This window comes from Octopus sinensis, linkage group LG5 (assembly GCF_006345805.1).
Source record: "Octopus sinensis linkage group LG5, ASM634580v1, whole genome shotgun sequence".
Classification (NCBI taxonomy): Eukaryota; Metazoa; Mollusca; class Cephalopoda; order Octopoda; family Octopodidae; genus Octopus; species Octopus sinensis.
Window position 1 is genome coordinate 46153748 of NC_043001.1, and position 14720 is coordinate 46168467.

At 36.9% G+C, this 14720-nt stretch overlaps 1 protein-coding gene across 3 annotated transcripts in view; it reads right to left on the bottom strand.

The window, feature by feature from the left end:
- The window catches only part of LOC115212136 (WD repeat-containing protein on Y chromosome-like), a 130579-nt gene that overhangs the window by 68940 nt on the left and 46919 nt on the right, over window positions 1-14720 (bottom strand). For all 3 annotated transcript variants that reach the window (XM_036503394.1, XM_036503393.1, XM_036503395.1), the window contains 6 exons: window positions 13792-13854; window positions 10677-10905; window positions 8738-8784; window positions 6405-6542; window positions 4280-4471; window positions 332-523 (listed from right to left, as the gene is read on the bottom strand). In XM_036503394.1, coding sequence (XP_036359287.1) covers window positions 332-523; window positions 4280-4471; window positions 6405-6542; window positions 8738-8784; window positions 10677-10905; window positions 13792-13854 — 861 coding nt within the window. The remainder of the gene's footprint in view (window positions 1-331; window positions 524-4279; window positions 4472-6404; window positions 6543-8737; window positions 8785-10676; window positions 10906-13791; window positions 13855-14720) is intronic.

Below are 14720 nucleotides of genomic sequence, written 5' to 3' on the forward strand. Positions count from 1 at the left end.
CTATCTATCTATCTATCTATCTATCTATCTATCTATCTATCTATCTGTCTGTCTGTCTGTCTGTCTGTCTGTCTGTCTGTCTGTCTGTCTGCCTGCCTGTCTGTCTGTCTATCTATCTATCTAGGAAGCTATACATACATACATACATACATACATACATACATATACATACACTCACATATATACACATATATACACTCACATAAAACAGGTAGAAAATTTTGGCTGGATATGGCTGGTTTAAATGCTAAAGGATTAAAGAAAAACAAAAGAGATAAAAATGAAAAAAAAATCAACAAATTGTATATATGTTATATAAATGCTAACTTACAGCATCACGTGAAAGACTGAAAATTTGCAGCAATGCCTTGTGTAGAGCCACCGCAATGACTCCTGTATTATGACCCCGCAGGATTGCAATTGGTTTACTGGTCATGTAAGGGTTCCATAACTGGACGTTGTGGTTTGCGCTTCCACTAACAAGGATGTTTATGCTTTTGTTGTAGTCGAAACATTCAACTCCCTGAAAGTTTGATGGGGTAACATTAATAAAATAAGACATACACAGACACACAGATATACATATACATATATATATATATATATCATCATCATCATCATCATCGTTTAGCGTGGGTTGGACGGTTCAACTGGGGTCTGGGAAGCCAGAAGGCTGCACCAGGCCCAGTTTGATCTGGCAATGTTTCTACGGCTGGATGCCCTTCCTAACGCCAACCACTCCATGAGTGTAGTGGATGCTTTTTATGTGCCACCGGCACAGGTGCCAGACGAGTCTGGCAAACGGCCACAATCGGATGGTGCTTTTTATGTGCCACCAGCACGGGGGCCAGGCAAGGCTGGCAATGGCCATGAACGGATGGTGCTTTTTACATGCAACCGGCACGGGGGCCAGGCGAGGCTGGCAATGGCCACGAACGGATGGTGCTTTTTATATATATATGAGAGTGTTCATTTAAAGATTTCCCCATGCTGGGCAAAATGCTTAGCAATACTTTGCCCATTTTTACATTCTAACTTCAAATTCCACTGAGGTTGACTTTGCCTTTCATCCTTTCAGTGTCAATAAATTAAGTACCAGCCAAGTACTGGGGTTGATGTGATCGACTTACTGCCCACAAATTTCAGGCCTTTTGCCTATTGTAGAAAAGATTATTTTTATATATAGCATTAATGTGTGTGTGTGGTGTGTATTATATTCTCTACTAAGCTGAGCTATGGATGGTATTCTTTGATGACATTTCCCAGTCAACAAATCATCTGAAAGCTCTTTCTTTCCAAAGACATGAGAAATAAAAATCCCTTTGGGTTAGGGTTAGTGATAGGACTAAAATCCCATTCAGGTAAGGTTAGTGACCAGAAAGACATCTAGATTGCCTTAATAATATGTATTTGTTTAACGACCAGATGCTCTTCCTGCCGTCAACCTTCATATGATTCCAAGTAATGCAATATATTCCCGAAGCTAGACATAATTTTCATAGAAGACTAGAAATGAACCACCTTGTTTGTCTAATGATGTATAAGTTAAACTAACTAAAAAAGTGTAGACATAGATTGCTTTATTAATATGTATTTGTCTAACTCATGCTAGCATAGATTAATGGATGTATGGTGGGGGCTTGTACAGTTTCTATTTACCAAATCTACCCACAAAACATTGGTTAACCTGGAACTACAGTAGAAGACACTTGCCCAGCTTGATAACAGTGGTTGGTTTGTTTACTTAGTGGTTTGGTGAAAATGTAGATTAAGTACCAGACTTAATAAAAAGTAAAAAGTAATTACTGGTATCAATTTGTTCAACTTTTACTAGGCCATGTGCCTCCACAATTCTGAGTATACACCTGTAAAAATAAAAGATCTGATATCCATGGCTTTTGTGGGGTTTTCCACAAGGACCTTTAAAGCGTCTCCCCTATTGGGAGTTTTACTTTGTTTAATTTATATTGTTTTTTATTGTTTGATAAATTAAGTACAAGTGAAACTCTGGCGGGGGGGTTGATGTTATTATTAATTATTATTGAGTGAGTGAGTGAGGAAGCAGTGCATGACATCAAAGTGACACTGGAGTACAAATATACGAAGCCCAATATACCCATCATGACTAACCGTCTGATAAGGATTCACCAGACACATGCATCACAACCATATGTGCACGACATGGTGATTTTATAATCAAGATAAACAGCACATGACCTTGCAAGTGGGGCCCAGTTAGAATTTTCTTCGGGTTGAGTAGCCTATCCCATTCGAATGAAGGTTGTGACCCACCATGGCCACAGTCCAAAGACTGAAAGACTTAAGAGAGTAAATATTATATATGAGGTGTGTCACTTTATGGCTTTACAATAAACATTAGTGCTCGATATTCTCTTGTAATAAGGCATTGATCTGGCAGAATTGTTAGCATTCTAGGTAAAATGCTTAATGACTTTTCATCCATTTTCATGTTCTGTGTTCAATTTCTGCCAAGGTTGACTTTGCCTTTCATTGTTTCGGGGTCGATAAAATAAGTACCAGTTGAATACAGGGGGTCAAAGTAATCGACTTATACACTCCCCTGGCCTTGTGCCAAAATTTGAAACCAATAAAATTCTCTTGCAAGTAAGAGTATAAAAATCGGTATATGTATATTTGTAGTATAGTGTCTATATTACAACAAGATCATGGTTTCATGACGAATAGATATTGATCTGAATAGATATCCATGATCAATGTTTGATGAAAACAGAAGTGGTGAGTGTCTTAGCTCAGTGTTAGACTAGTGACTCTATGATTCAGTATTTTCTTATTCATGAAGAAGAATTCATAAATTCTGTTGTGTAACCTCAGCTCAGTCATGTGGATATGACAGTGAATTGATATTAGATAAGATTGTTTTTTTTTTGTTTTTTGTTTTTTTTAGCTTCAAAGTGTAAAATAAAATATATTTTCTGTCAATCACCTATTGGAAGTTTTTTTTTAAACCCATATCCAAGGGAGATTACTCTGTCCAAAACTAATCGTGTCTCGTTTTTATTTTTCTTTGCCAAACATAACTTGGGCTATTGATATGTTGTTTTACGTAGATCAATACTAGAAGTAGCTGATATGCTAGTTTAATCTGCTGTTAAACATGATCTCAGTGAAGTTTATATAGGAAAGTAAAGCTGTACATATTGCCGATTTTGGATGATAAATAAATTTATTTTCCATTCAATATCAATAAACAAAGTATGGATTAGTACGAACTTTTTTGACAATTGCAGTTATTTTCCATTACTGTCTGAATTTATCATATTGAATGTGTAAATGTCTGGTATAACATACTATCACTAAGATTATAATTTTCCTGTCTATCAGCCTCATCGTTATTTCGATGAGGTTTATAGACAGTCTGTTCTCAAATCGTTATCGGGTGTCTTATTCTTGGATTTCATAACTATGCAGTCTCAGAGAAAATTAAAGAATTTTTATATTTCTAAACTACACTTAGTTTAGAAGTATAAAGATTCTTTTTTAAACGCTGACACTCTGAAAGGAACTGTTATTATTAAGATGATAATTTTCAATTCATTAACCACATCTTTAGATCATATATTTATGACGATTTATATCTACATTGTTTTAATTAGTTTAACTCATACATCATTATGTAAATAAGGCTGTTCATTTCCAGTCTTCTGGAAATGAAGATCATGTCTAGCTTTGGGAAAATATTATCTTGCTTGGAAACAGGTGTGGTTTGGCAACAGGAAGAGCATCCAGTTGTAGAAAATCTGCCTCAATGAATTCCATCTGATCTATGCAAGCATGAACAAGTGGACGTTAAATGATGATGATGATGCACCTATCTCTCTTATATTTTATGTCAGCTTTGTATCGACTGGATAATGCAATTGTGTATTTTCTGAGATGAGGATTTTTTGTTATATTATGTATTAGTTAGAATAGTGTCTTCATCTTGGTTGTTGCTTTTCACTACAGAGCCAACATAAGACGTCAATGGAGCTTTATAAGCCTTAAAAATTCTCTCTGACACTACCTAAGGCATAGCATAGTGGATAAAGGAACTAGTTAGTGTAGTGCAGTTCCCAAGAGGTGCTGAGTTCAATCCGAGGCAAGGTACTAAGGTGAATCACAAGACGCCCCAGAAGAAAGCTGGAGCATGCATTGCAGAAAAGTCGTGAAAAGCAACAACTGAGATGCAGACACCCCTATGACTAATACTTAATATTAATTGTCAAAAACTATTTCCAAAAAAGTTAAAATAAAAAACCTTTGGGGATTTGAAGACATAGGTCTGTTTGAACCTGTTGATGTCAGATATCAACAGAGAACTGTTTGGGCAACTGCTGGATGAAATGATGGCACCATTCTCTGGCAGATATTTCACCTGTCGGATCATCTCAGAGTGGAGTGCAGGTAGACAGGTATATCTCACCCACTTGGAATGTTGAGATTTCAAATCCTGCAAATAAAGGAAAGTTGGAAATGTACTGATGAAGAAATGTGTTATGACAATGATGATGGTGATGATGATGATAATGGTGAGGAAGATGATAATGATGGCGATCTTCCTTATCTCCGTTGTAACCATTTTTAATATCGCTGCTCCCACAACCACCGCCAGCACACCCACCCCTACAGTAACCACCACTACCATATATTATAAAGCATTTGTACTTTATCATGAGTTTAAGTTTATCAAGTTGTCAGGAGTTGGGATATTATCAAAGGCTTAGGTATTATGAAGTCTATTCTGTTGTGTCTGGGGAGAGTCATTTTCTTTTTATGCCTTATAATATAACACACTCACCAGTAAAATTTCCACTTTTTTCTTATTTTTTTTTCCTAAAATTTTCAATGCATCTTGCAACCTTTTTAATAGTCTTGACTATTGAAAGGGTTGCAAGACGCAACGAAAATTTTAGGAAAAAGAAAAAGAAGAAAAAAGACTATTGAAAAGGTTGCAAGACGCAAAGAAAATTTTAGGAAAAACAAAAATAAGAAAAAGTGGAAATTTTACCGGTGAGTGTGTTATATTATAAGGCAGGAAAAGAAAATGACTCTCCCCAGACACAACAGAATATGCTTCAACACACAAACTCATATAAAGAATCTTGCAAACCAAATCCCAAAACGAAATATTATGAAGTCATTATGCTGCAAAGGATCTACATAGTATCAAAGGGTTAGAAATTATCAAAACTTCATACATTATCAAGGAATTTGACAATATGCAAGGTTTATGCATTACCAAGGGTCTCTTTATTATCAAGGATTTTATACATTATCAAGGATCTTGATATTATTACAGGTTTAGATATTATCAACAATCTTACTTTTATTAAAAACAAGCTTAAAAGCTGCCTTATTAAGTGTCTTTTAAGCTAGCTCCTGTTGAGGGCTCTACATTGGTCCTTGAGCCCAATAATGACACTTCATGCATTGAGTACATGTTAAATTTTATTGACCAATATTTTTCAAGCAATGAACAATTTTCATCAAAACAATGATATAATTTGTCAACTTGGAACTTATTGCAAAACTGCATGATAAACAAACTTTTTTTGTCTCCCCATTCAGGGGTCAGTACAATTTTTTTTCTGTCTAACCTCTTTCGTTCTCTCTCTGTCTTTCTGTTGATTGTTTTCAACCACCGCCATCACCAGTACCACCACCATTGCCACCACAACTGTCATACACACACCATTCAAACTTTTGACACCACCACCATCAATACCTTTGACTTCGCCACCTTCCCCTGCACTACCATCACCAATGTCCCTCACATTGCTTACTATCACCATCATCCCTGACTGCCTCAGCTACCACCACCACCAACATCATCACTGTCCCTCCAGCTCTATTACAACTGCAGCTCATACTATTACTATGACTCAATTACCATCACAACCGTCAATCTACTACTGCCCTCGCTGTCTCCATGTCTACTATTACTTTCACTCCATCATGAGGAATAGTAGAAGTGTCACTGAATAGTGAGAGAAGGAGGTCAAAGTGTGACACACTGACACACAGAAATTCATTTTGGCATTCATTATTATAGATGTCAATACTTTATCAATAACCTCTATATTACCTCTATATTGTTCTAACATTATCAAAAACAGACATTACAGAGGCGCTAGACATTATAAAGGATCTTTGATATCATCAAGGATCCAGACATTATCAAAAGTTTATACATTATCTGGAATCAAGGCCTCGTGAAGGGTTTAAACATGATAGTCTAAATATTACCCAGACCATTAGTAAGTACTAAGAGACTAAGGATAATCATTGGTCTATCAAGGGATCGAAGAATACCAGAAAAGAGAAAGACAGTAAAACAAATGGAGAAGAGAAAAAAAATGATGAAGATTAAGATGAATGCTCACCTGTATGAAAACCTTCAGAGCTCCAGGTTCATTTTTAAAAGGGGTCTCAAAGAGCTGAGTAACTGGCTTTTTAAAGTAGAATAATCCAAGAGTTCCAGAATCCAAACCACACACTAACAGAGATTCACTGTTTAAATTCTGCAGGAAAGATAAATATAGTTTATATTTTACATATGGTCTGAACCACAGAGCATTTTCTTCATCAGCTGTTGTCTGAAAATAATAAGGATTTTAATGCCTTTCAATAATATTGATCCCTAACTACCCAGTGCTGTCAAGCAGCACTGAAGCTACCAGTGAATGCCCAGCTTTTTTTGATCCAACTAAAAACTGATTCTCAAAGACTTATTTCTGCTACTCACATGCATACATAAATACATATCTATATAAATATGGTACTTATTTTATTAATCTTGAAAGGATGAAAGGCAAAGTCAACCTCAGTGGAATTTGAACTCAGAACATAAAGAGAGACGAAATACCGCTAAGCATTTTGCCCGGCGTGCTAACATTTCTTATTTCTTTATTGCCCACAAGGAGCTAAACATAGAGGGGACAAACAAGGACAGACGAAGGGATTAAGTTGATTACATCGAACCCCAGTGCGTAACTGGTACTTAATTTATCGACTCCAAAAGGATGAAAGGCAAAGTTGACCTCAGCAGAATTTGAACTCAGAACACAAAGAGAGATGAAATACCTCTAAGCATTTCGCTCGGTATGCTAACGTTTCTGTCAGTTCGCCACCTTGGATGCTGATAATATTGACAGGAAGTTTAACATCTCTTAGACCAGTGGTTCCCAAACTTTTTCAGGTTTCCACCCCCTTGGTTCTAAGGCTACATTCCTAGTGCTCCCCACCACTCATCATCACAGACATAGACCATTTTCTGCAGCAAATTCAAAGCAACAGTATTTCACAAATAAAACTTAACCTAATTAATCGTCTATTTTGTTTTTTTTGTTTTTATATCCATTGCCCCGTTTTGGTCACCCCGTTATCTCCCCATTTTTCTACAACGCCCCCTAGATCTTTCACCAGCCCCCAGTATGGGTGTTACTGCCCACTTTGGGAACTACTGTCTGAGACTCATGCTCATTTTGAAAGTTTTGCTTTTGTTAACCAAAAAAGCAGGAGTTAGCTACAAAACACTAATGGGATAACAGAGACAATAAAAAGGACCAGTAAGAGATAATAAAAAATCTCTATTAGGTCAAATTTCTCTGACATACATAAATGAATAGCAGCTTCCTTGAAACATCATTAAAGTACAACTTTCTGATGCAGATTGATGTTGTTATTAACATTATACTATATACAACACTATCTCTAAGAAAGACAGCAATGAGATAAATCACCATAGATTTTACATCCACTTTTCCATGCTTGCATGGGTCAGACGGGATTTGCTGAAGTGGATTTTTCTATGGGATGCTCTTCCTGTCTCTAACCCTCACCTGCTTTCTAGAAGACTGGAAATGAAAGATACCACTTGCATGGAAGTGATACTCATTTAATAGCTACCATGCAAAGTCAAGGTAAAGAGACAGTAATACATGTACACACATGCACATGCACACATATGCATGTGCATACACACACATGCATGTGCATACACACATGCATGCACACGCATACACACATACACAAGCTTCCTTCAGTTTCCATCCACCAAATCCATTCACAAAGCTTTGGTTGGCCTGGGGCTATTTTCGAAGACACTCGCCCAAGTTACCATACAGGGGGATTGAACTCAAAACCATGTGGTTGGGAAGCAGATTTCTTACCACACTGCAAAATATTAAAAATATTTCTGATGATGAGCATGAATATATTTCTTTACTACCTACAAGGAGATAAACACCGAGGAGACAAACAAGGACAGACAAACGGATTAAGTCTATTACATTGACCCCAGTGCATAAATAGTACTTAATTTATCGACCCCAAAAGGATGAAAGGCAAAGTCGACCTCGGCGGAATTTGAACTCAGAACGTAACGGCAGACAAAATACGGCTACGCATTTCGCCTGGCGTGCTAACGTTTCTACCAGCTCGCCGCATGGTATCTTTTGTTGAATATTTCAACAAAAGCATATTAATGGATCATTTCCTACAAAACTTCTGGCAAATGAAAATAACAACCAAAGCACACATTTGGTAATGTTGGTCTATTCAACAATTGTTCACCCAGGACGAGACAAGACTAACTTCACCATCACCACTTCCACCACCGCCACCACCGCCACTGACACCGCCATCACCACCACCACCACCATCACATTACTGACTATTTCTGAAACCTATAACAGTAAAGAATATGAATACTTACTGCTTTGTCATACCAGTAGTCAAAACAATATGGCACATCAGACATTCCTATAGAATAACAAAATTTTTATAATGAAAATATATTCGTTTGTTGTTTGTAATTTCAAAGATTCTGTGAGATGAAAACATAAAAATCATTAGATTTAATCATTTGGTTTTATGATTCTTTCACTTGGGAATCCTTGAGAAACAAATTGTTCATTTTTGGAAGATCTGATTTTTCTCTCAGTTGCTTGTTTTATGAAAAATGGTCTATGTAAGTATTATTACACACACCCCTGCTTGCCAGCTCTGGTCACATCGCCTAACCCATGCCAGCATAGACAACAGACATTAAATGATGATGATAAAGATGATGATGATGAAGATGAAGAATGAATGCATAAGATGATCCAAAAGTCCCTTTGGTATTAGCATAAACCAGCTAACAAATAAGGTCAGTTAAGTTTCTTGGTTCTTTCATTATTATATTTCTATTGAAATACCCTGCTTTTGTTTCAATTAATTTTCAAAGTATAGAAGGATTTAGTAAAATGCTTTTGCCATTATTAAGCTATCTGGAACATAAACTAACATGGAATTTTAAGGGAAGGTTTCAATTTTGATTGGTTTAACCCTTTAGTATTCAAATTACTTTGTCAAATATAATGTTTGTTTAGAGTGGTTGCATAATGTCAACATAATGTGACAGTCCCGTAAAGGGAATTACACCACCGCTATTTAGCCCTAGGAAGCATCGACGCTTCCTGTCGGCTTTGACACATTTCCTGTGTCCTCATATTTGCAAAGGGGAGGCAAGCACCCCCACCAGCTAAGACTAGCAACCTGAAGACATGCATGTTTCTGGTTCTTAATGTTTGTTTATTTATATTGCTTTGAATAATTCTTGTAGTTTAGAGAATTCTATGATGTGATTGTCTAGTTTTAGAGTAGCATTATAGTGTTGAGGTGAGAAGTGGATTTGGTCAGTTCCAACATAAAACAGGTTAAATATTATGGCTGGTTTGAATGCTAAAGGGTTAAACAGGAAGTTTATATCATAGAACCAGGGGCAGTCTCAGGCTGGTTGATATCAAAAAGGTTAACAAGGGCTCATCTCCCCTCTCTCAATCTCTTCTTCATATCTCCTATCTCCTCACCACAATTTTCATCCCACTGCTTCTTACAACCTTCACCCATCTCACTGTATTCATTAATCACTCCTCTTGATCCCAGTCTGTCTGTTGACTGTTATGGTTCAGGGATATCAGGATAGCTGGTATACTAACTACCCTGCCATTCATACAGCAAATAGCAAGGATCAGCCCAGGCAGTTGAAACATGCCCTGATAATTGAATATTATTACTATTGTATTGTATTGTTTTTAGGACAATAATTATCCTATGTTAATTATTTTCTTGGTAAAATAATCATGGAAGAATTAAGGAATTTAAGATTTCCCTAGGAACTACAAGGAAGAAGTACAATTGTCAGAAATATAATCATAGAAGGGTTGAGATTCCTGAGAGGCTATTGGGAAGAATTACATTTCTTAGAAATGGTATGATGGAAGTGTTAATTTTCCATTTGAGGACCCCTTGATATCTACTGGGAGAATTACATAAATATAATTATGGAAAGGTTAAGGATCCCTCAAAAGTTTCTGAGAGGAATGACATTTCTTTTCTTTAAAATATATGATCAAAGAATGATAGAGACCCTTAAACATTAAGAGTCTCTTTGGGATTATGGTGAGGAATTGCTTTAGAAATATGATAATGTAAAGATTAATGGCTCCTTAGGGTTTACTGGGAAGAAATACATTTGATGCTAAAAATATAACCTTGGAAGTATTAAGATTCCTTCCCAAGTTAAGGGTCTTTTGTGGGGTGCTGAAAGCAATTATATTTCTTGTCTCTATAGGATTAAAACAAAATGAATATAAAAAAAATGTTCTTACCAAAGAGATGGAACTCTTCAAAGAAATGGCTGGTGGAGATATCATAAAATCTTAGCTCCCTGCTGCTGGTGCCCACCACAATTTTGTTGCAGTTGTTCATGTAGATGGCATCAGTAACCCATTTCTTAAACCTTCTTTTGGTACCAGTTGACTCCACTTTGTCATTGGCTGTTATGTCATAGGATCGATCAAGCTGCATGTTTGGTGTCCACACACTGAAGGCTCCTTCCTACGAGAATGTATGTTTGTGTGTGTGTGTGTGTGTGGGGGGGGGGGGTGATGGTGAAAGATGAAGATTAAAGACAGTAGTCATTGAAGGAAGGAATACAGTACATAAATGATGCATATACAGCTAAATAACTAGATAAAGGAAAATACATACACACACACACACACACACACACACACATATATGTATATATAACGGGAAGCTTTATGAAAATAAACAAAAGACAAAGGCAGGTGGAATACATACAAACAATTGTATTAGTATGGCGCTCAGGAATATAAATAAAACAAGTTTTTTACGTTTCAAGCCTACGCTCTTCAACAGAAAGATACACAGAAAAGAAACACGGAGAGAAACAAGGAGAGAAAAAAAAAGGAGAGAAAAAATGCATGCAGAGGCTAGCGAATCAACATGATATTGCTGACATCATAAGGATTTTATAAACTTTCAAGAGTACATGAAATATTTCTTCTTTGGAATAGCATATCTCAAAGCGCACACAAAAGCTATAAATAATAGCGCTTAAATATTGAATTGAAAATCCCTATTGGGTAGAAAAATTGGTTGCAACCTTGAGAAGCTTTACTCAAGTACTTATTTTGTTTTAAGACCAGCACTTATTCTATCAGTCTTTTATGTCAAACCACTAAGTTACCGGGAAGTAAACTTAATAATACAGCACTTAAAACATGTTGTAAATATTGAATACTAGCAGTATCGCCCAGCGTTGCTCGGGTTTGTAAGGGAAATAACTATAAAGCATTTTTAGAGAGTTATAGCCAAAAGATGGGAAAAAAATTATGGTAATTTTTTTTTTGAGAGTTAAAAAGGTCGAGTTGCGTCCCCTAGACCATCTGTGGTTTGTGTTTCTGATTGTCGACCCCATGTCGAATTTATCGATCTTTTTCAGAACTGGGGGAACTTTTCAAAATTTTCGCTGCGTTAGTTTTGAATTATGACATTGGGCTATGTGTAGATCAAGTTTCATCAGAATCGGTTGAAAGCCGTGGTCAGGGTGAGGGTACAACCTAACAGACACACAGACATGCACACAGACAAACTGCCGTTTATATAGAGAGAGATTTGCATTAACAGCTTGATTCAGATTTGCATTTCTTAAAGTATTGGAGAAACAGGGAGCATCTTTGATCATTCATTCCGTGGTACTGAGAAAAAAGCAGCCTGAAGATTCACTCAGTTTGATATCATAAATGTTTATCTTTCCATAATGAAATTCATCCAACTGAAAGCCTTGGACTAAACGAAGCAATTCACTAGGATTAACAACAATGATATTAAAATAAAGGTGCACAATGGAAAGTCACTTTTATATCATGATGACACCAAATAGGTCAAAAAAGGTAATTTCCTGCTTGGCATGACTATGGGGATGTGCAACAGGGCTGGGGTTGTGGATCTTAGACTTATTCAGGACACCTCGAGAAGTACACGTCCTGTAACAGCTCATGTTTCTACAATGGCCTGACAATCTCAAACAATATGAATGGCCACACTATAAATATGAAGAAATTAATTGGAATTATCAAAGAATTTTGTTTAAACATAAATATTACCATTAACCTAATAACTGTCAACTTCATGAACATTACTTTAGACTACAGTCCAAGCAATGACAACCCTGGGAGATCATAAAGTTTTATGGGAATTCTAAACACTCCTAGCTATAATTAGGAACTTAGTAGAAGTTAATTCTTGAAGAATCTCAATGTTCTCCTCGCGCAATCTTCAACAAAACTGTACTCCATTTCAGAGAGGCATTTGCAAGGGGTGAATTGATAGACTGGGTTATCTTGTGGTATTTGTTCTGGCTTTTGCAGCCTAAGCTTTCTTCCCAATCACGTTATTCTGGGTTCAGTTCCATTGTGTAGTAAGTTAAATAAGTGTCTTGTGCTATAGCCTTAAGCCAACCGGAGTCTTGTGAGTGGATTTCATTGATAGAAACTGAAGGAAACTCTTTAGATGTGTGTGTGTGTGTGTGTGTGCGTGTGCGTGTGTGTGTGTGGTCATCATCGTTGTTGTCATTATTGTTGCCATCATTGTTATTGTCATTGTCATCGTCATCATCATCATTTAACATCTATTTTTCATGCTTGTATAGGCTGTATGCTTGTGTGTTTGTGTGCGCGTGTGTGTGTGTGTGCATATTTCTATGTTTGTATGTCTGTATGTCTGCTTACATCTGTAATCACTTGTATGAAAGTGCAAAAGGGTAGTGTTGCTGTCAGTTCTGTCTGTCAACAAATCATCCGGGTACTTTGTGCTTTTGAAGTTGCGTTAAAGAAGTGATCCTGCGCTAGAAAAGCATGTAAGGGTTAGCATCAAGAACAGCATCCAGCTATGAAACAAAGTCTCAAGTAATATCTTTGTCCAACTCATGCAAGCATGGAGAGAGTTCTTTGCCCTCTTTCTCTAGAAAAACGATGACGACGTGGTGATCTCATTCTCGCTCACAACATCATAAGCGTAAAGTGTAACCTCTTGAAAGAGCTGTTCTTCACTCCTGCTCCAGAGCGTCGGCTGCAGGGTCACTCTGAAAAGCTCTATCTGCGATGATTTCATCTCAATCGAAGGAGAGGGGCTTTCTCCGTCTGGGTTGTGGATCCGTGGAATAAGCTGCCGGACGAGATAGTGAAGATGCCGACGACTGCTCGGTTCAAAGTCTCTCTTGACCAGAAATGGCCTGAACTCTTTGCATGAATACCCTCCCTGTACATAACTCCATGTCCCCCTACATGGCCTTGCTTTTTGCTTTTTGAGCCAAAAAATTAACTTAACTTAACTTAACTTAACTTATTAGGTGATACAAAAAATTTAATGATGCCTAACTAAAAATTGATTATACTGTAAGAGTAAAATACAACTTACCTTGCTAACTGTAATATATCGACAAGGACTGTCGGTTACCAATATCTTGGTGGTAGGTTCTTGCTACAAAACAAATAGAATATGTGTAGGTGTACATATATACATGTATGTAAAAGAAGTTGAAAATGCCCAAGGAGTCTTTCAGATGATTTATTTTTGTCTCTGCAGCAGACTTCCCAAGTCTAACACAAAATTTCGTGTTGGCTCTTTGTTCGAACTTCCTGTCCATATCAAAAATTGCAGACTACAACATACACGTGATAAAAAAAAAATACAAATTTTACAAGGTCACTGTAGCTCTCACTGCACATGCAACCATGTGCTGCCACCTGTTGGCATGCTACAGAACTGGTTCAGGTACACTTTGATACCACCTTATATACAAAGTGTACTAAAGAAAATATCTCAAATGGGTCTACGGCATGGATGTATATAATTCAAGTGAGTACTGATGTACTGAATAATGTATGGAAAGCACTCTTAATGAACTGAAATTTACCTCTCAGAGAAGAATAAGAAAAACCTGATGCTAATTATTGATTTCAAATTTTGGCACAAGGACAACACTTTTAAGGGAGGGGGTAAGTCGATTATAAAAATAATAATAATAATGAAATTATTGTATACAGTGCTCAGGTGCACCACAACTTGTCAAAAAGTGCGTATAAAGTATATGCAGTAATGTACAAATGTCTGGAAAGCGAACAGTGTATGAGTCAGATACATGCTCTCGTGTGTATGGAGGGGAGAAAATCAGGTGCAGTGTTGGCGAATCTCAGGAAGCATGGAAGTTTTGAAGGATGCAGTGCTCCGACAACTAACAACTGATGCCGGCAGTCTGTTCCATGCTTCAGCAAATCTTAGCATGAAAAAATGTTTCCGAAAGTCATGGGAGTACTGACCCCAGTACTCAACTGGTACTTATTTTA